General features: G+C 37.6%; 3 protein-coding genes and 1 long non-coding RNA gene across 4 annotated transcripts; 3 read left to right on the top strand and 1 right to left on the bottom strand.

The window, feature by feature from the left end:
• The first annotated feature begins 1,483 nt into the window (after positions 1-1,483).
• Positions 1,484-2,456, top strand: LOC138906655 (uncharacterized). The gene is made up of 2 exons (XR_011414173.1): positions 1,484-1,622; positions 2,260-2,456. It is a non-coding gene; the product is annotated as an uncharacterized lncRNA (long non-coding RNA).
• LOC104120027 (rust resistance kinase Lr10-like) lies at positions 2,349-5,498 on the bottom strand. The gene is made up of 4 exons (XM_009631677.4): positions 4,477-5,498; positions 4,312-4,332; positions 4,182-4,214; positions 2,349-3,584 (listed from the first exon to the last, which is right to left on the bottom strand). The coding sequence occupies exons 1-4, from the start codon at positions 5,192-5,194 to the stop codon at positions 2,431-2,433; spliced, it is 1,926 nt and encodes a 641-aa protein (XP_009629972.1). The 5' UTR covers positions 5,195-5,498; the 3' UTR covers positions 2,349-2,430.
• A 4,048-nt stretch (positions 5,499-9,546) lies between these two features.
• LOC104120025 (rust resistance kinase Lr10-like) lies at positions 9,547-11,669 on the top strand. The gene is made up of 3 exons (XM_009631675.4): positions 9,547-10,282; positions 10,377-10,403; positions 10,487-11,669. Exons 1-3 carry the CDS (start codon positions 9,598-9,600, stop codon positions 11,596-11,598), a joined length of 1,824 nt encoding a protein of 607 aa, XP_009629970.1. The 5' UTR covers positions 9,547-9,597; the 3' UTR covers positions 11,599-11,669.
• A 1,571-nt stretch (positions 11,670-13,240) lies between these two features.
• Positions 13,241-15,749, top strand: LOC138905470 (uncharacterized). The gene is made up of 4 exons (XM_070193993.1): positions 13,241-14,233; positions 14,381-14,506; positions 14,770-15,010; positions 15,121-15,749. Exons 1-4 carry the CDS (start codon positions 13,241-13,243, stop codon positions 15,747-15,749), a joined length of 1,989 nt encoding a protein of 662 aa, XP_070050094.1.
• The last annotated feature ends 10,586 nt before the right edge of the window (positions 15,750-26,335 follow it).

Below are 26,335 nucleotides of genomic sequence, written 5' to 3'. Positions count from 1 at the left end.
GGGGTCATTTCTGTAGTTGAATTATATGTTCAAATAGTAATTTCACACTCAGTCATGTTCATTCATTTCATATCATATCTCAGTCTCTGTTGTTATTCATTGATACATCATATCATTATTTTTGGGCTGATTTTCATGACATTGTCAGCCCGAGAGACTGGAGAGATTGATGACTGAGTGAGGCCGAGGGCCTGATTGTGAGGATAATTGTGGGACCGGGCTGCACGCCGCAACATGCCATATTGGCTTATTATAACACGCGAGTTGTCCGTGCAGATACAGATATTGATACTATAGCACGTGAGTTGTCCGTGCAGATACAGATATTGATAATATAGCACGTGAGTTGTCCGTGCAGATTATAGCGCTTGGGCTGAAGGAGCTCCTCCGGAGTCTGTGTACACACCCAGTGAGCGTAGGTACCTATTGAGTGCGAGTGCCGATCGATTGGGAGGACTGAGTAACTGAGAAGACTGAGTGAAATGATACTCTCAGAGTATGCATATGATTTTATCACTGAGTTGCATCGCATTGACATACACATTTGACATACATGCATAAAGATGATTTTTTCTCATGATGTACGGTATCACGTCATTCATGACTTCTCACACATATTGGCATATGGGCATAGTGATGCATTTTTCACTGGCTATCTCGAAAGGAAATGAAACATCTTAGTTACTGTTGAAAGGATTTTTGGGAAAAATCACAGTTTTCAGACTTATTCATATTTTGGTAATTTCAGTGAAAAGAATTGAGTTTTACTATTATACTTAAAAAGAAAATATTTATTTTTCCGGAACTGTGAACGAATTGAGCATTTTATTATTGATTTATTCTTTGTGTTGCCTCAATTTGTTTTGTTATGAGATGTTACTGGAAATTGGTGTGGACTCTGACCTTTGTTCCTGTTCGTTACTACTTTCAACCTAAGGTTAGGTTTGTTACTTATTAAGTACATGTGGTCGGTTGTACTCATACTACACTTCTGCACCTTGCGTGCAGATTTTTGATGTTGATGTTGCTGTACATGGCGGGAGCTGGATCTGAAGATGTACCTGCGTTCCAGTCATTGCTGCGTCTTATTCATGATAGCTTTAGAATTTTAATCTGTTTATGTATATTTCAAACAAATGATGTATTTTTATTTCATACCAACTTTGTAAAATTCTAATTTTAAAAGATCATGATTTGTACTACCGGTTCTTGAGGGCCCTGGAAAGTGAAACCTACACACACTACCGAGAAAACGGGTGTTTATTTATTGTATAGTATAGTATTGTGAACTGAGAATTCAAGCTGGAGACTTAAGTGTGTGGACTTATTCCTTGAACAATTAATATTATTCCTCCGCTCCTAACTAATACTAATAGTTATTTTGGCAAATTGACAAGTCATTTATTATATTTTTCTAATCAAGTTCCAATCAGTGTAGTGCTAATCAAGTGAGACATCGATCTAAGGTAGATGAGACGTATTCGGTATGGTTAAGTCTTTTTTAAGGAGTATACAAAAATATTAAAAAGACATATAATTATTAGTCCTTCATGAGAAAGTAGCAAGGAAGTTCCTAGAGGAAGAGGAAGTCCTTCCTGGGTTGTTTGCTCGTAAATAATATGGTAAGTTTCTTTACAGAGCTGAAGAACTATAAATTCTTTTCCCTTGTCTGCAAAGCACGTGCAGCTTTGTGCTTTAGAAGGTTCCGTTCCTATGAATCAATTTGCTGACCTAGATCTCGTTGAAAGGTTTTATACATTTGTCCTTTTTCAATGCATTTCTTAGACAAAGACTGTTTTTTCCTCTTTTTGGCGGCTGAAAGAAGCAATTCTTCAGCTCTCTTATAAGCATTAAGCTTAGGGCTTCCATGACAATCACAAAAAAGATTAGGGGAGAGAGGGTTTCCTTGTCTTAGGCCTCTTTGAGACTTAAAGTAGCCCCCGGGGCTTCCATTAATGAGAACTGAAAGTCTGACAGTAGAAGTGTTGATCCATTATATCCACCTATCCAAAGGCGACTCAATTCTTGGGGATTGAAACCAGATCTCTAATTAAGGACGGAGGGATACTTACCGGTTACCATCCACCACAATCTTTGGGTAAGGCCTATCAGTTGGATGCCACTGAATACACCAAAGTCCAACAATAGCTAGTTTTCTCACAATTAATGTAGCATCCCATTCTTCCTCTATCCGAATATGTAATTCTGACTGCTTCATATAAGGTCATATACTTGATAAAACTTTGTCATGTGCATCAGGTAATGGACTAGACAATGCACCAGCAAAAAGGAGAAAGTGATGGAAATTTCAGTGTTGAAGTGCGGAGTCATTTACTGCAACAATAATGTGATTGGCAACTACCCTGTCATAATTAGTACAACAAACTTCATAGAATGTCATTTTACAAAAAACATTACATCAACTATGAATCAATCACAACATATGTCTAATTCAACGGGATTATTAGCAGCATTTTCTAACAAAGCCATTGAATCAGACGAGTACGTTATAGAACTTTCCATCTGATGAAACAATGGAGCAATTGGTTGAGATTGAAGAGGCTGAGGAGGTGGTGCTAGAGATTCAACTTCACCTTCAAGCATTTCCACTACTACACTCATTGAAGGGCGTTGTACCGGATTTGTTTGAATGCACCATAACGCAACAATAGTCATCTTTCTGCTTATCTTCTTTTCATCCTCATTGGCTTCTTCATCCACCATAATCTCCTTTCCTTTGTTAAACTTATCATAAACCCAACAGGGAAAATATTGGCTGGAATTTTCTTCATTTACAGCGACATTTCTCTTCAAGTCTAGCATTTCCATTAGTAGCATTCCAAAGCTGTAAACATCAGCTTTATAAGAGATTGCTCCAATGCTTCTACTGATCAACTCTGGAGCTACATATCCAATCGTTCCACGAGCAGCTGTGAGAGTCACAATGCTATTATCTGTTGGATATAGTTTAGCAAGTCCAAAGTCAGAAATCTTTGGGATGAAATTCTCATCCAAAAGAATGTTGTGAGGCTTGATGTCAAAGTGCAAAATTCGTATCTCACAGCCTCGATGCAAATACTCAATTCCTCGAGCCACTCCAACAATAATTTCATACTTCCTCTGCCAACTTAACACAGGACTTCCTTCCTGACTGGTGATGTACTTATCAAGTGATCCATTGGGCATGAAATCGTATACAAGAGCGCGCTCTGTTGTCTCAACACAATACCCCACGAGTCCAACTACATTCACATGATGAATTCTTCCAATGGTAGCTACTTCATTCATGAAATCTTGACCACCACCAGCTTTAGGCTTGCTCAACATTTTCACTGCTACATCCCTACCACTGCGAAGCTTTCCTTTATATACTTTGCCATAACCTCCCTCGCCTATTTTCTCTTTGAACCCTCTGGTCATTCTCTTTATGTGGGAGTAATTATATCTGATTGGAATAAAATTGTTTTGTGTCTGCAGAAAGCCTTCAATCATGTCATACATGGACAGATGCCTCCTTTTGAATTTGATCATCAGAAATACAATTATGATTGGTAGGCCGATCACAAATCTTGCTACCAAATACACTGCAGGGTTGTCAAGTCATACAAAAGTAACTTCTACTTAAGCCAAGTATTAGGAGTTAGAAAATTCTGAATAATTATACTGACGCTACAATATAATCTTGACTATTGAACTTCTTACAGTTTGCAAATAATAACAGCCATCTCTAAACTGTTTTGAAATATGAAGGTTTTGAAGAAAATTATTTTCATGAAGATTGCAATTAAAAGCTTTACTAAATTTAACAAAATTCGATATTGTTCTGATAATTTGTTTTGTTTTTTCGTCTAGTGTAGTTTTTTCCTGGCACATACATGCATAAATATGTGAGAGGCGATTTAAAGTACGGTTATGTGAGAACATTAATTTGAATCACAGATTATGAAAATTAATATATAGTATCTTTTTTTATGCAGGCTAATTTGAGCTTCTTACTTTTGTATCTTCAAACCATTACAGTTGGTTATGTACTTTATTTTCTTGGCTACAAAATTAGGTTCATTATAGATAGTTATATGTTGTTGTAGGTCACTAACCTAATGGTGTAGATATGAGAATTATTCAGACAAATCAATTGATATATAAAAGATTAATGAAATGCTATAGGGACAAGAGCTTACATATGAAAACCTGAGCTAGCATCTTGGTGCTCCCTGGTTAGATTAATGCCCAATTATTAACAGATTTAAACTGAAAGTCCATGTAGAATAAATTAATATAGAGAAAAGATGAAAAGTTGAGAGTACTCACAGAGAATCCATTGAATAACACCTGCAAAGACATGAAGAAATTAAATTGTGGTGAATCCTTCTTATTGATAATTCCTTACAGATCATATGGAGGATGAAAAGAATGTTGTTAATTAAGGAGAATATATTAATTACATGAATAAGTAAACAAACAAGTAGTCCTTACCAAACCTTTCTCCCACATTCGTATAATAAAGAAGCTCAAACCCATAGATGATTGCTTGATGAAAATCAGAAAGAGAAATGTTGTTGTTATGTTTAATGTTAGGGCAAGAGGTCAGAGCTACAAGTTCCACTCTGCATCCATCACTGACTTCAGATACATTCATTTCTCCAATCTTGAAGTAAGTGTGCGTGCTTAATTTGCAGCCAGTAATTTCCAGAAATGTAGAGGTGGTCGTGTTAATAGCAAATGGACAGTTGAACATGAAAATAGGCTCTGCTACTCTTTTAATATATCCATAAGAATATGGGAAAAAGATAGTATAGTAGTAAGATGAGGTAAGATGAGGAGGTATTAGAGAGCATATATCTTGTGTTTGTAAAGATGGATCTACAAGGTGAATTGTGTTGTTACCATAATTGATGGCTTGCACATACAGCTTCTTGGATGATGTCGATATAATGGTTTTGTTACCTTCACAAGCTAATTCATATCCTGGAAAACCGCAATATTGTGGATCGGTGTTTAAGCGAAAAGGGAAGCTTATGTTATAGATGTTGCCACAGGCAGAAGGGACACAATAGTGTTTGCTCTTCCTAGCATTGCATGTTTGCAGAAAGATGATGATGAATATTGCAAAAAGATGATTAATGGTTCCCCTAAACATTTGTGTAGTGTGCTTCTTTTCTTTTCCGATTTCCAAGTCCAAGAGAGAAAACATTTTGAACAGAAATTTGAGGCCCCTGAAAAGTTAAACCTACACACACTACTGAGAAAGCGGGTGTTTATTTATAGTATAGTATTGTATTGTGAACTGAGAATTCAAGTGTGTGGACTTATTCTTTAACAATTAATATTACTCCTCCGCTACTAACTAATACTAATAGTTATTTTGGCAAATTGACAAGTCATTTATTACATTTTTCTAATCAAGTTCCAATCAGTGTAGTGCTAATCAAGTGAGACATCGATCTAAGGTAGATGAGACGTATTCCGTATGGTTAAGTCATTTTTAAGGAGTATACAAAAATATTAAAAAGACATATAATTATTAGTCCTTCCTGAGAAAGTAACAAGGAAGTTCCTAGAGGAAGAGGAAGTCCTTCCCGTTTACCTATTTATTGCCATGTTTCCGTGTTGAGCTTTCTTATCTCCTCTCCTCTGTCAAATCATCTATTGGGGCCTTGAACTTTCTTCTCCCCATATTGCCAATTAGCAAATAAGCTAGTCTTGGGAGACTTATCTAGTCCACAAATATTCATTTCTCTGAAAAGTCATCACCAATATTCATTTGCGTGGAAAAGTTGGTTAGAAATAATTTGTGTTTGGTTAATTAATTTAAAAAATATTTTTAATCAACAATTAATGTTTGACCAAGCTTTTAAAAAGTATTTTAAATGTATTTTTTCCAAAAGTGATTTCGAGGAGAAGCCCCTAATCAAAAATACCTTATACGTTCTAAAAGCTTGCCAAAATGAGAAAAAGTATTTTTGGCCTCCCAAAAAAACAATTGACCAAAAAGTAGCTTGGCCAAACAAGTTAAATTTCTAACACTGTTTTGAGTTCCATTTCTTTGAAAAATATTGGAAAAGAACACTTCAAATTGTCACTAGGGATTAGTTAAAAAATTAAGGCATATAATCAATGGAAATTTTACCTCCTATAACAAAATTTTACATCTTATTTATTATAAATAAATACCCTTTTAAAATATTATTTTTTATAGCTACATTTTAGTTTTTATAGCAAAATATGTATTTATGGTTACTTCTTATCGTTAAGCATTAAATACGTTGTGTAATATTTTTCTCTCTCCTGCTTTCTGTTCTTTCTCTCATAAGATCACCGTATAGTATCCAACTTCTCTCTCCACGATCTCTCTCTCTATTCTCTACTATCTCTCTCTCACAACGCTAGTCTCTTCCCCATTCTATATCCACGATTCTCCACTGATTCATCTCCATTGTCTCTCTCAATTTTCAATATTTTTTGCTCCAAAAAGTTGTGGTAAGTGTTAAAGTTGTTAGATTTTTGCTGGTACTTTGCTTCTTCTGTTTCTCTTTACTATATTTTTTTTTTATAAATAATCACCATTGTTATGCTTTCACCAGAAAATTCGAAATTTCATCTCCAATGGCTGATTCAACAACTCAGAAGAGGGTTACCCGATGTATACCCACCAAAGCACTCAATTTCGAATGACCATCTTTCGATTTACAAATCACTCAAGCGAAACATGTATTTGCATGTTCAGCAGCAAATACATACATCAGAATACAGTTGGCTTGAGAATACAAATGAAAACACTTAGTTGAAATACATAACTAAAACTAGAACAACTAGTGCATTTTAAAAAGTTGTTGAATGAAATAAAATACATCTAAATACAACAGTCAAAAGTCACTGTAATAAGTATAATTGAGTTTGTTGAGTTATATCAGGAGTCTATCACATTAATTGATTCACTTAATATTTTTAAACAGCTGGAGAGACCTTTTTTCCGCAGATTTTCGTTACTGTTTTCACGAATACAGCTCGCGAATACATATGAATACAGTCTATGTTAGTTGGACTTTTCTGTTTTCCCCCGAGTTTTGCTACAGTACCTTGAATACATCGAATACACTCTATAATAAGTGAAAAAATAGCTATAGGAAGTAATTAAGTAAATGATACCAATAACAAATTAATAGCCACTAAATAATAGTGATTTCTGAAAATTTTTCTATAATCAAATGGTATACCGATGTGCTTTTTACAAAATTGTTACGTCTTTGTTTTTCACTGTAATTCACTTCTCCTTCCCGTCCCATGTCTCCCTAGTTAATAGGAAAAAAATAATATTAGACTCTTAAGAGCCCGTTTGGCCATGATTTCACTTTTTTTTCGAAATCATTGTTTGACCATAAATTTTTCAATTTTCACTCGAAGATATTTTGAAATTTTTGGAAAATTCGAAAAACCGCCGAAACCTGTTTTTCCAAATTTTCATTCAGTTCACTAACAAAAATTTAAAAACAACCCCAAAATTATATTTATGTCCAAACATAACTCTAATTTTCAAATAATATTTTCTTTTTCACTTCTTTTCGAAATTTTACAATTCTTATATCCAACGCCCGCTTAAGAATAATGAAATGCTAATTTGTACAGACAAATCCTACGAGCGTGCTAACGGAACAAGAGAGTAGTCAAGCCAAAAGTGATTAAGTAGGAGGTCTCACACTCAGAAATGGCTCCACACTGCTTTGGTGTGGTCAGGATGCTTCTGCAACGGCGAGATTTCTCCCTCCTCTGTGTGTATGTGTGTGTGTCAAGGATAAGAAAGTTAAAATTGGGAAGATTGTGAGAGAGAAAATTTTATAAAAATGGGATATCAAAATCAAGGAATGAAGTGGTTAGCTTGAATTGCTACAAAATGAAAAGTATTGTTAGGTCTGGGGGTTGAAAGTGTCTATAGAAAATGTTGTTAGTGCTCCTAAACCAAACTAATTCATTTATTTATCAAAAGCTAAATCAGCCTGCAAAATACTTTTAATATGTTGTGATATTGTCGTTTTGGGTCAAGTCCGTATGATTTTTTTAAAAGGTCTTACACAATTAAAAGATCCTTAAACATTGTATGTAGACTTTCAATCTTTTTAGCTACCAACGTGAGACTTTATTCGTAATACGACAATCTCCCCCTCAAACGAAGTTCCACGTGGTGCATGTGGTATCACCAATATCCGTGGGTCTCTTCATCGAACTAAGTTACACGTAGCCCATTATCATGACCGAGCCCCACGCCATATACTCGTCCTGTCAAACCTGGGCTTTGATGCTAGTTGGTGGGCTAAATTAGCCCAAAGATACTCTTAGCATGGTGTGATATTGACCGTTTTGAGTCAAGACCGCACGATTTTTCCAAAAGATCTCACACGTTTAAAAGATCCCTTATACTTTTTATGTAGACTCTCAATCTTTTTAGCTATCAATATGGGACTTTGTTTGCGAAAGATATTTATTTTTCAATGTTTGATGAGTTTTTACAGGTCAGTTTGATCTATATGCAGCCCAAACGCCCAAAATGACTTACCAAAGAATATATACCCAGTCTAGCTCCCCTCCCGTCAAGTCGAGTTATATTTTTATGAGCTAAATTTAACTATTAATGAATTCTCCTTTTCCCCCTTAATTTCCAAGTACGGGAAGGTATGTGGGAGACTCTAGTCCACAAACTGCATAGTTTCGAAGAAAATAGATAGTCATCCACGTCTCTGTTTTAAAAAGCGTTTTCGGGGCGAGTCCCGGGGCGAGGCGTACCAAAAATGTCTCGGGGCGATAATGTGGGGCGAAAGTCTCAAGAGGCATACGCCCCACAATTTGGGGTGTACGCCCGGACGTTCGGGGCGCGTTGTTTTAGTAAGGAGTAAGTCCCAGAGACTTTTTTAAATTAAAACAAAATTTGTTGAATTAGTCCTTCGTATAATACCCAAATTCTCAAAAGTCAGTTTGATAATTACTCAAAAGGTTTAAAAAGGAACTCAAAAGTATTAAATTTAAAAGTAAAGACCCCTTTTTATTGATTTAAGCCCTAATTCATGATTTTCCCAATTTTTTATCTTGTCCGCTAGTCTGCTAATATCTCCCAAAAGCAACGAATATTTAATTATTTTTACAAATACAAAGAGAACTACATTCTTCTTCATAGCAGCAAATTCAAAGTTCAAATTGCAGGTCATCATTTTTGTTCCTCCATATAGAAAACTCTATTCTTTGACTCAAATTACTTGTGCTTGTAAGTAACGTATAATAGATTGTTTTGATTAGTTTTTTGTGGGGATGGAGCACACATATATATAGTTTTCTTCAATATTTATGCAATTTTACTTATTTATAAATATTTACTGTCATTATATTATTTTATAAAATATTAAACACTAAATACCTATGAGGCTTACGCCCCACGCCTCGGGGCTTATGCCCCGCTAAGGCATATGTAAAACGCCTCGCCTTACGCCCACGCCTTTTAAAACACAATACCACGCTCATTCGTGTAGAAAAGTCAATCTTGAGAGTTGGACAATATTGCTCATCGTATATAGTAGTGATTAGCATCAAACTAAAGAATGCAAATTTAGCATGAGTAAATCTCTAATAAGTGTTTTAGAAATGTCCATCTTTACATCTCTCTTATTTTTCTTGGTAATTTGCCCATTGCTTAGTTTAGAAGACAGACTAGAGGGTTGTGAGGATTCTTGGTGCAAAAATGATGGTCCTATCATTCATTTTCCATTCAGGCTCAGAAATCAACCAAAACATTGCGGCTATCCTGGCTTTGAACTACAATGCAACAATCAAAATGACACCATCCTCGAACTTCCTTTGTCTGTTCCCTTAATTGTTGAAGAAATTGATTATGTCTCACAGCAAATTCACCTTTACGATCCTAACGAGTGCATAATAGCCAAGCTATCAAAACTGAATTTATCACAATCTAATTTCAAGATTTTTGAAAATCCCACAGTCCTGTTCAATTGTTCTATACCATATGATTATGGTAACGTAGTTCCTTGTCTTGGTTCGTCTCGATACCAAGTACATGCTGTTTCTTCGACTATGTCCCTCTTATATTTTTTGTCCGGACCTTGTACAAAATTTCATCAGTACCCATACTCACAGTCAACATTTCTTGAGAACAGGCTGCAGCTGAATTGGCCTATACCACTCTGTGGAAACTGTGAGTCCAAAGGAATGGATTGTGGTTTCGTGGATAAAACTAAGCTTTTGGAAACTCATTGTTTCAATCGAACTATGACCCAAAAAGGTACTATTTATATGTCTTAGATTTTTTTTTTAAATTTTTTATATGGATAACAAAGCACTTAACAAAGACTCATCATTTTGTCCATAATATATAGGTATTACTAAGCAGCCCTTGCTTGCAGGTTAGTTTTCTCAAATTCTTCAAAGTTCTCACTCTGTCAATTTCCTTTCATACTTATGACATGTTACTTATTTAGTTTTGTAGGTGTCATTTTAGGTACAGCTCTTGTTTGCATTATTGTTTTTTCACTTTATCAGCTATATTTGTCCAGTAAAAATGAAAGAGATAGTCGAGTTATACTTGAAAAGTTTTTGGAAGATTACAAGGCCATAAGACCAACAAGATATTCTTATGCTGATATTAAGAAGATAACAGTTGATTTCAATGAAAAGTTAGGAGAAGGAAGTTATGGAACTGTTTACAAAGGCAAACTTTCAAGGGAAATCTATGTTGCAGTAAAAGTCCTACGCGATTCCAAAGGTAAAGGGGAAGAATTTATCAATGAAATCGGAACAATTGGGAGAATTCACCATGTTAATGTGGTTCGCTTGGTTGGTTTTTGTGCTGATGGATTCAGACGAGCATTGATCTATGAATACCTACCAAATGATTCACTTGAAAGGTTCATTTTGCCAATGAGCTCGAGCACGAATAGTGTTTCACTCATCAGTTGGAACAAGCTTCAACATATTGCTCTTGGTACTGCTAGAGGGATTGAATATCTTCACCAGGGATGTGATCAGCAGATTCTTCATTTCGATATTAAACCACAAAACATCCTTTTAGACCACAACTTGAACCCAAAAATTTGCGATTTTGGCCTAGCTAAACTGTGCTCGAAAGAAAAAAGTGCAGTCACAATGACAGCTGCTAGGGGAACCATAGGCTACATTGCACCAGAAGTGTTATCAAGAAACTTTGGTAAAGTTTCTCATAAATCTGATATTTATAGTTTTGGAATGCTTTTGTTAGAAATGGTTGGAGGGAGGATAAAGACGAATTCTAAGACGAATAATCACAGCAAAGTAAGTTCTTTGGAATGGATATATAGAGATTTGGAGAAAGGGGAAGAATTGCAAATTCGGATAGAGGAGGAAGGAGATGGTACAATTGTGAGAAAGTTAGCCATTGTTGGACTTTGGTGTATTCAGTGGCATCCAAATGATAGGCCTTCAATAAAAGAAGTTGTTCAGATGTTAGAAGGAGATGGGAGCCATCTCAACTTGTCCCCAAATCCTTTTATGGCTACTAATATGTCTAATTTTAATTCAAGTCCTCATACAGAAGATCTTGACGTGATATTAGAAATTGAATAACGCTTCAAAGTCGATTGTACAATGAAAAAAGAAAAGGAAATAATGTAAAGGGTGCAAAAGTATTTTATTTAGTAGTAGTGATTATCAGCAAGCTGAATGATAAAACTTGGATCACTTCTCGATTTGTCTGTGTTAGATCCATGCGTTGAAACCATGTTAAATTTTTTGTTGTATCGTTCCAATTTAATCGGATTTCCACAAAGGGAAATCAATAAGCTGAATGATAAATGGTCAAATGATTCATTTTTCAAAGAAGCAGACGCATATGATCTTAAAGGAACCACAGTAAATAAATAAGAGTACTTTTTATAACAAACATAGCCGTCCAAAAGAATAAGCAGCTGTTCTCTCAAAGCTTAATCCAGTACTTTTATAAAAATAGTCAGTTTTTATAAAGACGCATTTAGGATTTTAAGAAAATAGATGCGGAGTATCAATACATACGCTATTACTTAAGTGATGGTGGATGCAAAATTAGTATATATACACACGCATAAATTTATTAATATATCTAAATGTTGTTTGACTATGAATTTGTACTTTAATCTAATTTGGACTTTAATCCTGGAGAAGCTAACTGATAAGTTTTTCGTGGTAGCTCTCATCCCTTTAGCAAGCTGCATTATTTGGCTCGAAATAGATTAGAATTCATTGCACATAGGGTAAAATTTTGCTCGAATTGAGCCGCCTATCTTTACTCAGCAAACATGGTGAAAATCAAGATACAACATGGTTATAATTTAATTCATTTTAATCCAACCAAATTAGACCAACACGTCCATTTAACGCCCTCTATATTCAGAACAATATTTCTCTTTCTGAATTTTCATCCCGATAAGCAAGAAATTAGCAGCAAAAAAAAAAAAAATGCAATGTCAATACAAGATACACTCAAAATTATACTTATCTCCGTATTCATCAATTGCATTATGTGGTTTCAAGCTAGTTAGTAGTTACTATATGATGGGCAACATTGTACAATTACTCCCAAGCTTGACTTTTCTACCTTGTTTGTGGAATTTGTGGACTCGAGTCTCACACTACCTTGTTTTCGTGGAAATTATGGGGAGAAGAAAATTGAAGACCCCAATATATGATTGATAGAGAACAAGACATAAGAAAGAGTATTAGATAGGTAAACGCCAATGACTCCCTTACAACTTTCTCATAAATGACAGAAATTGAAGGACAAGCATTTGAAAAGTACTCTAAGCAATCTTTTAAAGCTTTTGCCCATCCCTTAAAACAGATAATCCTTAGTCATACAAGTATACTCCTTTCAAAGTCTATCTCAAATAACACCACCACACAAATTGGAACAGTAAGGCATATTGGACCTTTTTTTACGGAATTGTGTTATGCCCTCTCTCAAAGGTAATTTCCTAACGACTAACGCGTCACGCTCCAGTCTATGGAGCCACCAGACGGCGACCTAACGGCTCGTCCGGTCAACCAAACTGCTCCCCCCACAGTTGCGACAATATCTACCGTGAGGAATCAGTCCAATCACTCTTATGCTAATGTAATTTCTGTAACACCAAATATCAATTCTGCCCCAAATCGACCTCCCGTTCTTGCTCGAACCTCGACTCACAATGGCATGCCAGCGGTGATCTTCAAGGCCAAGGACTACTACGGAGTGATGGCAGAAGAATGCAAATATCTGATTGTGGGACGATTCATAAGGGTGAGGCCCCAAATTGAGAAAATTAGGTCAACTTTTGCTGAGAAGATTCCATTAAAAGGTAATGCTAAAATTGGTATCTATGATCTACATAATATTTTTATAGTACTCTATAATGAAGAAGATTATAATACGGTGAGATTTAGAAGGAGAATCGAAGTAGATGGAAAGGAAATGTGGCTAACTAAATGGACTCCCAATTGGAAACCAAAGGAAGATGCCCCTTATGCTCCAGTTTGGGTTTTATTACCTAAACTCCCTATGAATTGTCATAAATGGGACTATATCAAACAGATCCTAGCACCTGTTGGTATTCTCTTGGCAATAGATACAACTACTAGAGGGAGAACTAGACCTAGCATGGCTAAGGTTCGTGTGAAAATTGATCTTCTTAAACCTCAGCTAGAACAAGTTTGGGTGGGTTTAGAAGATGATAACACTGGTTTTAAAGGTTTTGCACAAAAAATTGAATATGAGGCTGTCCCAAAATATTGTAAACATTGTAGATTGCTGGGACACTCAGTAGTGCAATGTAGATTTTTGGAAAAAAAGAAACAAGCAGAAACTAACAAGGTGACAGAGGAAGAACACGTAGTAGTTGAGAAAGATGCTTTACAAAAGGAAGGATCTAAGCACAAGGAAGATAACATTGCTCAGAAAGAAGTTTCTAAACCAATAGAAGAACAGAGAGCACAGGTTCAGGAGACACAAATTAAAATAGCAAATATTAATGATCAGATAGCTGCTACACATGCAGGAACTTCTAAGAAAGCTATAAAGGACAAGGAAAAAAGAAGGAAAAGGAGACAGAGAAATGCCCTTAAAATTGTCAAGCAGAAGAAGAACTCTAAGAGATCAAACCAACAAAAACTAGCGGAAGGAGCTTCCAAAGCACCTGGAACTAGTAACACACAAAATTATGGCAAACTAGAAAATCATATGGTGGAAAGTGTGAGTTCACTTAGAACAAAGAATGTCAACCATAGAAAATGTGTAGTAGTAGTGACAAGTCAAGAGGAGGGATTGTAGAATTTTAGTATTTTAGCACCCCAAGATCCTCCTATTGAGACTCAAAATATCTTCCGAAACTTGACACAGGAACAAGATGAACACATTGAAAAGGAACACCTGCAGGTGACACAAAATGATCATAATGTTAACTCAACAGGTCAAGTTCCTTTGCAACAAGGTACATTGACTATAGAGGCAACAGACAACACTTTGGTATAAACAGAATCTAGAGAAAGATTTGGTACTAATCAACGACAATTACTCAAGAGAAACAGTCAACATCGTCAATATGATGATGATGAGGAAGTGTTATAAAGTTTAGCTGAGGATTTTGCTCTTGGAGAGGAAAATCACATGGAAGAAGTAGTTGAGAAAATGAAGGAAACAATTGATAAATGTTGTTTATCACCAAGAGGTACTCCCACAATAAAAAAGAAGTCTTTCAAAACATATCCACCTTTTACTCCTATTACTAGGGGCAGAGGGAAATCCAACAAACAAAACCAATCCTAATTATTCCGATGATTAGTACAATCATATGGAATATTAGAGGGGTAGAGTCAAAAGGTGCTTTTGATAGATTGATCAAACTCAAAAAAGGCACAAAGTTAGCTTTGTTGCTTTACAAGAGCCTTTCTTACATAATTCACAGTTGGAGAATTATAAAAGGAAGCTGTGAATGCATGGAGCTTTGGCAAACTTCAATGGAAAGATCTGGTGCTTTTGGGACTCTAGTTACACTTGTACAAAGATTTTCAATCATAAGCAGCATCTTACTTTATCTATCCAACATATTAGCTCTCTTGAAGTTTGTTGGGTAACTATAGTTTATGCAAAATCTAAATCAAGAAGAAGGAAGAAATTATGGGAAAGTTTGGAACAGATGAATAGTCAATTTCAAGGGCCATGGTCAATTTTTGGAGATTTTAATTGTATCGTGAATGCCACAGAGAAAGAGGGGGGCAGACCTCCCAGGCTGAGGAAGAGCTTAGATTTCATCAATTGTATGAATGGATGTGGTATGTTGGATGCTGGGTATTCTAGTAATAACTTTACATGGACAAATAACAGAAGGAAGATGAAGAAGATTCGAGAGAGACTAGACAGAGTCTTTTATTATGATGAATGGTCTGCCACCTTTCCATTAATCAATGTAAGACATCTGCCTAGAACATGCTCTGACCACAACATGCTCCTTATGACATGCTCTATAGAAGATGTTCCTCCCATCAAGTATTTTAAATTTTTGAGCTTCTGGACCGAGCAGAAAGATTTTCAGAAGATTGTGAAAGACTCATGGGATGAAGAGGTCATAGGTAATCCTATGTGGATTATACAACAGAAACTAAAGAGGCTTGCTAATTCCCTCAGTTACTGGTCTAGAAACACAATAGGAAATGTGTTTGATAAGACCAAAGAATTAGAAGAAAAGATTGAAGCTATGGAAGCAACTTAAGGGGCGGATAATAGCGATGTCAACAGAACTAATTTGCACAACCTTTATGCTGAGCAAATTAGTTGGATGAAAATGCAGAACAATCTCTTTAAGCAGAAAGCTAGAGTGAAATGGGAGTTTGAAGGAGATAATAACACTAAATACTTCCACAGCATTATCAGGCAGAGGAGAAAGAGATCTTATCTGCACAGAATAAAAAATGAAGAAAGTAATTGGGTCCAGGGGAATAAACATATCTTTGAAGCTAATGTTCAGTACTTCAGCAACCTATTTACCCAACCTATCCAAAGTACTGACTACAGGATTTTGAACAAGCTTCAGAGTCATATTACTGCAGAAGATAACTCTTTCCTGGTTGCTTTGCCATCTGATGAAGAAGTAAACGATGCAGTCATGGCTCTAAATTCTAATAGTGCAGCTGGCCCGGATGAGTTTAATGGGTGTTTTTATCAATCCTGTTGGAGCATAATAGCTGTAGATGTTGCAAATATGGTTCAAGATTTTTTTAGGGGCAAAAGAATGACTAAGTTTTATACCAGCACCTGCTTGGTACTAATTCCAAAAGTAGAAGCCCCTAGTTCTTTTTCCCAGCTTAGACCTATCAGTCTAAGTAATTTCTCCAACAAAATAGTGTCTAAAATTGTCACCATCAGATTATCCATTATGCTTTCTAAAATCATTTCATAAAACCAATCAGGTTTTATGAAAAGCAGACTAATAACTGAGAACATCATGTTAACTCAGAAAATTATCAGGGATATTAGCAAAAGGAATACGGAAGGCAATATGGTGATCAAATTAGATATGACAAAGGCCTATGATAAGATATCATGGAATTTCCTAACAGCCACCATGAGAAAGTTGGGATTTTCAGAAGACTTCATTAATATTATATTTAGGCTAGTGGCAGATGTTTGGTACTCCATTCTAATCAATGGCTCTAGACACGGTTTTTTCCACTCAACTAGAGGCCTGAAACAGGGTGATCCACTCTCACCATCTCTCTTTGTCATAGCCGCGGAAGCTCTTTCAAGTTCTCTTAATTGCCTACATGAAAAGGAAGGTTATATGGGTTTTTCTTTGAGTAAGAAAGGTCCCCAAGTTAACCATCTTTGCTATGCTGATGATATAGTTATCTTTTCCTCTTGTCAAAAGAGGTCAATGAACATGATTATGAAAAAGTTGCAACAATATGAACAAGCCCCGGGGCCGAAAATTAGCAAGGAAAAAAGTTTCTTTCTCACCCATACTCATACCTCTCAATCTATAAGGGATAAAGTTCAGAGAGTGACGGGTTACAAGCACCACCACTTTCCTTTCAAATATCTTGGTTGTCCTATATATTGTGGAAGAAAGAAGATTAGTTTCTTTGCAGACATGGCTACTAGACCTCTGCACAAAATTCAGGGGTGGCAGGGTAGGGTATTATCCGTGGGAGGAAGGGCTACACTGATTAAACATGTATTACAATCCCAGTCTTTGCATATAATGGCTGCAATTTCTCCTCCAAAAGCTATTCTAAAATAATTGAAAAAGCAATTTTCAAATTTCTTTTGGGGGTATAATGACTCCAATAAAAAGTACCATTGGAGTGCTTGGAACAATCTGTGTTTTCCAACTACAGAGGGAGGCGCTGGTTTCAGAAGATTAGAGGATATAGCCAAGACCTGTACTGCTAAAAAGTGGTGGAGGTTGAGGACTCATGATAATCTATGGTCCAAATTCATGATCAATAAATATTGCCAAAGAAGACATCCGGTAGCCAAGAAAAAATAATGTGCTGATTCTAGTTGTTGGAGGGAGCTGATGGAGATTAGAAATAGGGTGGAGCCTCATATCTTGTGAAAAGTCCAACAAGGAAACATCTCCTTTTGGTGGGACAATTGGAGTGGCATGGGTCAATTAGCACAATTGCTATATATTCAAAACCCTGACAATCTTTTGGTGGAAGATTGTATTACAGAAGGAGCATGGAATATTAATCTCCTTGAATTATTGGTTCCTACCAACATGGTTCAGCTCATCAGAGAAATCAAAATTGAAAATACTCAAGGACAGGATAGAGCAATATGGAGATTGTCTACCTTTCAAAATCTCATTCTCAATGTGGAGGATCTGGAAGAAAAAAATTCCAGTTGATGAAATTATCTTCAGATTTGGGCAACGTTTGGATTCTAAGTGTTCTTACTGCAGACAGCCACAAGAAGAGACTATTGAACATGTTTTCAATACTAGTCCCAAAGCTAGAGCAGTATGGACTTTCTTCTCCAAGGTTTTAGGTTTTCATTCAAATCCCCAAAGCCTCTATATAAGAACACTCACATGGAAGAATCAGACAACCTCAAATTTTTATATCAAGACTTTGTATCACATAGAACTAGTTTACATCTACTGGGAAATATGGAAAGCTAGATGTGGAGCAAGATATGGCAGAGGATATCCAACTATGGAGAGAATATGCACTGAAATTCTCTTCTATCTAAAGATACACTTGAAGAAAGTTAAAGCACAAATTGATTTGAAATGGAACTGATATACTCTTTGCAAGGAACTGGATAGTAGAAGACCTTCTTTAACTATTAAACCAGTCATATGGGAGAAACCTCCAAGTAGCTGGATTAAAGTTAATACAGATGGGAGCAGTAGTTTAGGAAATCAAACATCAGGTATATGAGGCATTGTAAGGGATGGAAATGGAGACTTAATTATGGCTTTTTCTAAAAAACTCCATTTCTGCACTAATAATCAAGCAGAGATACATACTGCTTTATTTGCGGTTAACTGGTGCAATCAAAAAGGTTATTGTAACATCATTTTGGAGTTAGACTCACTGCTGGTGGTAAATATGATAACTAACAAGAATGGAATTCCTTGGGAATTGTCTCAATGGGTGGAGGAGATTGAGGATAGTTTGCAAATTCACCAATACAAAATCCAACATTGCTACAGAGAAGCAAACTCTGTAGCAGATGTTCTTGCTAAAGCTGCAAGTAACATACAAAATGGAGATGTTATTTTTTTCTATAACTGGAAAGACCTTCCAAGGGATGCTAGAGGTTGCTCAAGGATGGATCAATTCCAGATGCCTAATTTTAGGATCAAGAGACAAAGGAAAGGGAATTTCTTGTAAGTCTCCCAATTCTTTTAGAAATTTAACTTTTTTAACCTAGTTTTCTTTGCACTAGGATCTCTCTTTGTTCTTGGAGATGTTACAGTACATGATGTGAAGATAATATGTATAATTTTATCATTTAAAATATGTATAAAGTTAGGCATGCCTAACTTACTTGATGTAGATGGAGAGGTAAGGTTTTATGTTCCCCTTCTTCATGTGTTCTTATTTTGGATGCTAATATACAGGTTTGGGATTATGCCTAAACCCCCACCGTCAAGGTGAGTTTAAAAAAAAAAGGCATATTGCAAAAATTGTAAATGAATGGCTTTTAGCGGTTTGTCAGAACGATTCTCATATCTACATTCCGGCTTCAATTAGTTAAGAACTTAAGATGGAAAACAGTGGAACAGAAAAAGAGCTTTAACTTCTTTGCTCTTAGCGTGTATAACCATCAGGTTAATGTTAAAGTTAAGGTTAAGGTTAAGCTTAAGCTTAATTTGGTATATTATAAAATAAAGTAAAATGTCATATTGTTTACTTGGAAGTTGGAACCAAGCAAACTTAAACCATTCTTATTATTCTCTCTTTTAGTCTCCAATTGATAGTTAACATAAGTTACTTTTCTATTTCCTGACAATTTCTTTGAACCTTCGTGCATGGTACTTAGTATATAGATTTGTGATAGGCCTAACGTTCATAGTTGCATTTCTAAATTCAAGAGGAGGCATTTGGCTTTTTGCATGCCAATCAGATATAATTACTCAAACATAAAGAGAATGACTAGAGGGGTCAGAGAAATTAGGTGAGAAAAGTTTTGGCAAAATATATTAAGTGGTAGGGATGTAGCAGTGAAAATGTTGTAGCTACCATTGGAAGGAACGATTGGATATGTAGCTCCAGAGTTGATTAACATGCATTGAAGCAATCTCTTTTAAAGCTGATGTTTTCAGCTTTGGAATGCTACTAATGAAAATGCTAGACTTGAAGAGAAATGTCGTTGTAAATGAAGAAAATTCCAGCCAAAATTTTCCCTGTTGGGTTTATGAAGAAATGAGGATGAAAAGAAGATAATTAGAAAGATGACTATAGTTGCACTATGGTGCATTCAAACAAATCCGGTACAACTCCCTTCAATGAGTGTAGTAGTGGAAATGCTTGAAGGTGAAGTTGAAGCTCTAGCACTACCTCATCTACCTCTTCAATCTCAACCAATTGCTCTATTGTTTCATCAGATGGAAAGTTCTATAACGTACCCGTCTGATTCAATGGCTTTGTTAGAAAATGCTGCTAATAATCCCGTTGAATTAGACATATGTTTTGATTGATTCATAGTTGATGTAATATTTTTTGTAAAATAACATATTCTAGTGTTGGCCCCTAGCATCATAACGAAGACAGCTTAAGCACCTAGTGCTAAGCATCATTGAAAATGAGCCCAATTCAGGGCCTTATTATGATCCAAAGCTTGCACCAATATTTGCTGCCATTTTGACAATTTTCTTTGTTTGTGCAGCAACCCATTCTTTCTCTACTGTTGGACTAATTATCCTATAGAGTTACAGTTTCGAGCATATTTTGGAGCACAATGGATGATGTCGATTTCCTTTAAAAACTGCTATTCTGCTTGAAAAGGGATGAAATCGACAAGAGGCACTAATATGGTTCAAAATATCATCTTTAATCCCTTTTTGTTTTGTTATTTGTATTTCATGTTTTTCCATTGTATTATTTTTTAAAAAGTGATTTTATTGTTTTGCAAGAAAAGTAAGAGGTTAGGGTGAAAATCATTAAAAGAAGAATAGGACATAATGCAAATCATAAAAGAGAACATATGTTAAGGGTGCAAAAGTTTCTCAATAATTACATATCTACGACAATATTGAATTAGGACATTCCGATTCTTTTTTAAGTCATCCGATATCCGATACCTATCGCTTCAATTAATTTAGATTTCCGTCGCGTAAGGCCTGTTTGTGGAAAGCACTCTTTGTCAGAATATTTTTTTGTTTTTAAGGCTCGAACGATAACCCGAGACTTTTGGTTAAGAATGGAGGGTTCTCAATATTCCTTAATGGAGACTCTCTGAATCTTTACATGGCCATTTCATCATCGTTACTTTGTTTCCTCCATAGGTTTAGCACTTATTGTTTGACCAAAAATGATAACCCTCGGTTCAAATAATTAAATTTTTGTATTCAGGGGGTTAAACCTAGTTAACAATAATATTCCTATATATGAGTTCCGAAAAGGTAACTAATGTTAGACATATCCGATAAAGATATAATGATGGTGTATAACAATCATTCCAAGCAACGTAAACAAAGATAGAGCATTAAATAGCAACGAAGAATAAGAAACGACATTCGAGTAAATAAAAGGAGGCATTCACCCAATAAAGGAGAATCTAGGTGTTACTCTTCCTCACAATGATAAATGACAGGAAAATCTTTGAATATTCGAATATCCTCGAATCTGGTGGAAAGTATGAAACAATATAGACAAGAATCTTGGTGAAAAAGGTGTTGTTTGTATTATAGTGTGAGAGAGATAGAATCTTTTGTCAAAGTGTGTTCTTACAAAAATGAATATATCCTTCCCGCCATTCTCTCCTTTTCCATTTATATTAGACATTTTCTTAACAAAACCCTAATGGTACAAGTAAAAAGAATATCTACTACAATATTCCCTTTAATATCTTATTTCGAAAACTAGCCGTTACAGCTTTGCCAACGGTGCTCGACATCGACCGTTGGTGACATCTCGGCCATGAATCTTATTGCTTCCTGATCGACCTCGACTAGTGATGGCTTGAAGACTCTTTCTTTAGCACTATCTTGTCTTAAATATTCTAGGGCAAATTTTGACCTATACAGTTAGTCTCTTCGCTTATTGAGGCCGGTCTCGAGCGGGCTTGATGAACGGATTCTGTTAGTCGTGGTCGAGATGATTGGATGAGCGGGCAACGTGGCCTTTCATGAGCCACAATTTTTGGGGTCACGTCGTTCCTGGATCAAAGTGACGTCATGAAGTCATACGTCATTATGGTGCATTTTTCCAATGCGTTGCATCATTTCACGCACGTCCGTTTGTTGGATCTGTCGCTTTGATAGTTGTGCTAGGTAATGATGACCTAATTTCAGAGTTTCGATGCCTGAGCTCTTGTAAATAGGGATGTGAAGATCCACACTCAAGTTTTACAAATTTTCCACATCGAAGCCTTGTGCCTTCTTCTTCTTATTCCATTGTTGTGCATCTTCTTTCCCTGCTCTAGAGATCCCTGTTGTTCTTAACTCCTCATTACTTTGAATACCCTCTCTTTCGTTAGAACTATGTCTAACGTATCTCCTGGTCTAAGCGAGGAAAGTTACCCGGTACCTTTAGCGATGGTTTTCCCTCCTCATGCGGAGGGCCTCTCCGCTGCCGTCGAGGATGAGAACTTCCATACGGTGGAGGAGATAGTTCCTCGTGGTGAGAAAGTCATGTCTGATTTTACAAAGGCTCCTAAAGCTGAACCCGAAATCTCCGATTTGGTGATGAAGTAGGCCGATTTATTAGAGCGTAGGGCTAAATTCGGCATCCCCGCTCGAATCGAGTTGGTCCCTGCCGGGCGGGATGTGGTACAAGTCCACCGCCTTGGGTATTATGCGTTTTACGCTTACCCTTTTCATGTAGGCTACACTCTTCCCCTTCTTCCATTGGCAGAGGAGTTTTGTCGTTTCTATGGCGTTTGCCCGGCTCAGCTCGCACCATATATCTACAAGCTCATTAGGATGTTTTCTAAGTTTGTAGAGCTGGCCGGGGTCGAGATCAGTCTTCGGCATCTAACGCACTTATTCGCCCATAATTTCTATAGGGGCGATGCTAAACCTTCACCACCGAGGGTTAAGTACCTGGTGGTGAAGATGGATGACAAGGCTAGCCGCCAGTTCTGGCACAACTTCTTATTCGTCAGAACTGAGGACATGGTGGCCAACGCAGATGGCTTCCCTAAGACTTACTATACTCGTAAGCGTCTAACCTTCTTGTGTTGATGGATTTGGTTTACTTTGCTTAGTTGCGGGTTCTGATATCTTGCTCTTTTCTTATACAGCCAAGTCTTTTCCCCCTCCTTTGGTCGGGGATATTTCTGATTGGGTCGGCCGGCTCCTCCCTCACATCGCGGGGATTTGTGAGTGGCCGGGCTTTCTCAAGAAGTTTGGACCTGCTCCTTCCTTGATCGGTGAGTTTCTTCGCTTTGGCTTATTGGCTACTCGCCTTCTGCCGTTCACTCCGGTTGACCTTATTTTATTTTGTGCTTCTTTTGATTTCAGCCTGAGGGTCTTCGAGGAGGCCGAAAGCTCCCCCCTGCATTCCGTAAGAGGAAAACTACTACCTTTTCGACTTCTGCCCCTTCTACGACCGCGGCTAGGCCTGTCGTTTCTCGGTCCCACCTGCTGCTACTTCAATATCAATTTCTTCTCTATCTGTGGATATTCGGCAGCGGAGCTTTCGGCTTCCCCTTTGTACCGTCTTGTGGACGAAGAGGAGGAATCATTATTGAGTGACGTGGATTTGTTGCCTCGCAAAAGGAGGTCAGTGGACATTGGCGATAGGGTTTCCCAGGTCATGGACCCTGTGATAGATAATTTTATCATTCGTGAGACAGCGACCATAGTTATTCAAGACGACGTCGAGATGGTACCGGAGGTTCAAAGAACTACGGAGGCCGTTAAGGGCGTATCTCTTTCTCCCATGACGATGGGAGCCGAAGGGCCGGTCGTTCTGGCCTCTGATACTTTGCGGCATGAGGGGCCATCGACGTCGCAGTCGGCTGATGATACTTCTTCGCTGACAGATGGGAGAGGCAAAGGCATTGCCGAAGACAGCTATGAGATGGGTTCAGACCTCGATGTTGCCGCGATGACGATGATGGATGAATAATTTACCCAGCTCGAGGTGAGGTTGAAGGGGTCTACGCGGACCATTGTGATCCCCATGGATCGTGACTTATTAAAGAATATGGAAAACATGATTCCTAAACTCGATACCTTTTGCTCCAACGTGGAGGGTGAAACCCTCTAAGAGCTGGATAATGTTACTCTATCGAGCAGCATAGACTACCTCGCTCTCAGGGTAAGATTTTCAAGGCTTCTGTTTTCTGCCTATCATGTTCAAAGTCTAGGTTTTGTTTTTAGTGCTTTGCCCTTGTCATCGGGGACATTCTTATTTTTACTTTTCTTTCTTTTCAAGAAGTTGCAACACAAATACTTCGAGTACCGTGGCAAGTACCGGGAGATCCATAGGCAGTTTGGTGAGGGCGGCAACTTACAGGCCCTTCGAGAAGAACTGAAGGAGAAGGACGACGAGTTGGTGAAGGTCATCGAGATGTGCAGTGTTCTTGAGGGTATGTTGAGAAATAAAGAGGAAGAGCTCGAGGTCAGCAGGGCCGTGGAGGCTCAATGTGGTGACCTCCAGACACATGTGGTCGAGTTGCGCATGCAATTGGAGGAGTGTCGCCTGCAGATGGAGGTTCTTCATTGCGAGATCCACGAGAAGATGAACGAGCTGGAGAAGGTAGAGTTTGCTCGGTCGGAGGCTCCTCGAGGTAGTGATTCAGACTCTCCGTTCTAAGTGAGAGAGTAACTTAGAAATGACGAGGCTTAAAGAAGAGCAACTAGATGATAGGATTGGAGAGTTGGAGAGAGACAACTCCCTTCTTCAGGACAAGATGGCCGCCTTAGAGGCCGAGAAGGCTCAAATGCTTGCGTAACCGTCATCCTCTCGCACTTCAGTTTTTTCAAATATTCCTCGGGACCTATACGAGGAATGGATTCATGCTGAGGCTCAGTTGGATGTGTTTCGTGATTTGCAAAAGGTGGGTTCTGTTTCCTCGACCGCTCTTGAGGATGTTCGAGTTAAGGCCCACGAGGCTCAGGTCGCATGTGGGTGTAGACCAGATGGAAGGGGACACCTAGTATGAGGCGGCGTACCCTGAGGGAGATGGTGATGATGAGGAGGGAGATCGAGATGGCCCAGATGGTCAAGGTGATGGTACTGAAGGGCCTGGCGGCGACAAGTAGTTTTTCTTCTTTCTTTTACTTTGTTGTAAACTTGTGTGTTTTTTGTAAGCGTCTTCATAGGCCTTTGTAAAGAATGTTTAAGTATAAATATGGAATATTTTTCTGCGTCTGTTTCTTTTCTTGGGTTAGTTTTTCTATACTTTTATGTTTTGTATGGCCGAAGGCTGGTAGGTGTTAGTTCGAGCAAGGTCGAACATAACCTAATTAATTATGGCCGAAGGCCAATAGGTGTTAGTTCGAGCGAGGTCGAACATAACCTAATTAATTATGGCCGAAGGCCAGTAGGTGTTAGTTCGAGTGGGGTCGAACATAACCTAATTAATTATGGCCGAGGGCCGATAGGTGTTAGTTCAAGCGAGGTTGAACATAACCTAACTAATTATGGCTGAGGGCAGATAGGTGTTAGTTCGAGTGAGGTCGAACATAAACTAATTAATTATGGCTGAGGATCGATAGGTGTTAGTTCGAGCGAGGTCGAACATAACCTAATTAATTATGGCCGAGGACCTATAAGTGTCAGTTCGAGCAAGGTCAAACATAACCTAATTTTAGAAATATAAGCCTATAAGTGCGAAGTTCACCGTAAACTTTAAGCATTGTTGCCTTGGTCGTACACTTGGAGAAATAAAAATAAACTTCAAGCATTGTTTCTTTGGTCATATACTTGGAGAAATTTATAAATTTTCGGGCGTTGGCTGGCGTTCCAGTCCCAGTCTGTCTAGTCCCTTCATCGGTTGGCCCGAAGAGTGCTTGAGAGGTTGGGTGATGAAATAGTCGTCCCGTCTTTGCGTACTTCAACTTGAAGTGTTCCTTTTGTCGCCTCGTTAAAAACCTCCTTGAGAAAACCCAATTGGGACAAAACTCAAGTGAGGGAAAAAGAGAACGACTTGGGGGACACTTTAAGTTGAAGTACTTGAGGTGGGTAATATTCCAGTTGTTCGGTTGTAGCTTTCCTTCTTTCTAGTTGGAATGATCCTTTGTTTGCTTTTGCCGTTATTTTGTACGGGCCGTCCTAATTTATTCCTAGTTTTCCCTCCCGTGAGTCTCTGCTTGCTTGTGTTTTAGCTTTGACTACGTAGTCCCCGAATTTGAGTGGCCTGACCTTTGCCTTCTTGTTATAATATAGTTCTGCTTGTTGTTTTTGGGCGATCATCCTTATGTAGGCCATGTCTCTTCGTTATTCTACTTTGTCGAGCTCCTGCCTTCTACTTTCGTCGTTCCTTGGTCCTTTCTCGTGGGAGTACCTCAGGCTGGGCTCTCGACTTTGACTGGTATTACTACATCAGTCCCATAGACCAAAGAATAGGGCGTCTCTCCTGTACTCATCTTCGGCGTTGTTCGATTGGTCCACAGTACTTCTAGTAATATTTTCGGCCACAGTCCTTTGGCATCTTCAAGATGTTTCTTTATGA

Source organism: Nicotiana tomentosiformis, chromosome 2, assembly GCF_000390325.3.
Source record: "Nicotiana tomentosiformis chromosome 2, ASM39032v3, whole genome shotgun sequence".
Taxonomy (NCBI): Eukaryota; Viridiplantae; Streptophyta; class Magnoliopsida; order Solanales; family Solanaceae; genus Nicotiana; species Nicotiana tomentosiformis.
This window is presented reverse-complemented; position numbering and strand designations above follow the sequence as displayed.

Excerpts from the sequence above, each read along its gene's own strand:
- LOC104120027 (XM_009631677.4), bottom strand. The coding sequence starts at position 5,194 with ATGTTTTCTCTCTTGGACTTGGAAATCGGAAAAGAAAAGAAGCACACT. Across the intron at positions 4,333-4,476 it reads GAATGTGGGAGAAAGGTTTG|GTGTTATTCAATGGATTCTC; the intron begins GTAAGGACTACT and ends ATGTCTTTGCAG. Across the intron at positions 3,585-4,181 it reads GCTAGCTCAGGTTTTCATAT|TGTATTTGGTAGCAAGATTT; the intron begins GTAAGCTCTTGT and ends ACAACCCTGCAG.
- LOC138905470 (XM_070193993.1), top strand. The coding sequence starts at position 13,241 with ATGGCAGAAGAATGCAAATATCTGATTGTGGGACGATTCATAAGGGTG. Across the intron at positions 14,234-14,380 it reads AAAATCATATGGTGGAAAGT|GAACAAGATGAACACATTGA; the intron begins GTGAGTTCACTT and ends AACTTGACACAG. Across the intron at positions 14,507-14,769 it reads AGGCAACAGACAACACTTTG|GGGCAGAGGGAAATCCAACA; the intron begins GTATAAACAGAA and ends TCCTATTACTAG.
- LOC104120025 (XM_009631675.4), top strand. The coding sequence starts at position 9,598 with ATGAGTAAATCTCTAATAAGTGTTTTAGAAATGTCCATCTTTACATCT. Across the intron at positions 10,283-10,376 it reads TCGAACTATGACCCAAAAAG|GTATTACTAAGCAGCCCTTG; the intron begins GTACTATTTATA and ends CATAATATATAG. Across the intron at positions 10,404-10,486 it reads TAAGCAGCCCTTGCTTGCAG|GTGTCATTTTAGGTACAGCT; the intron begins GTTAGTTTTCTC and ends TTAGTTTTGTAG.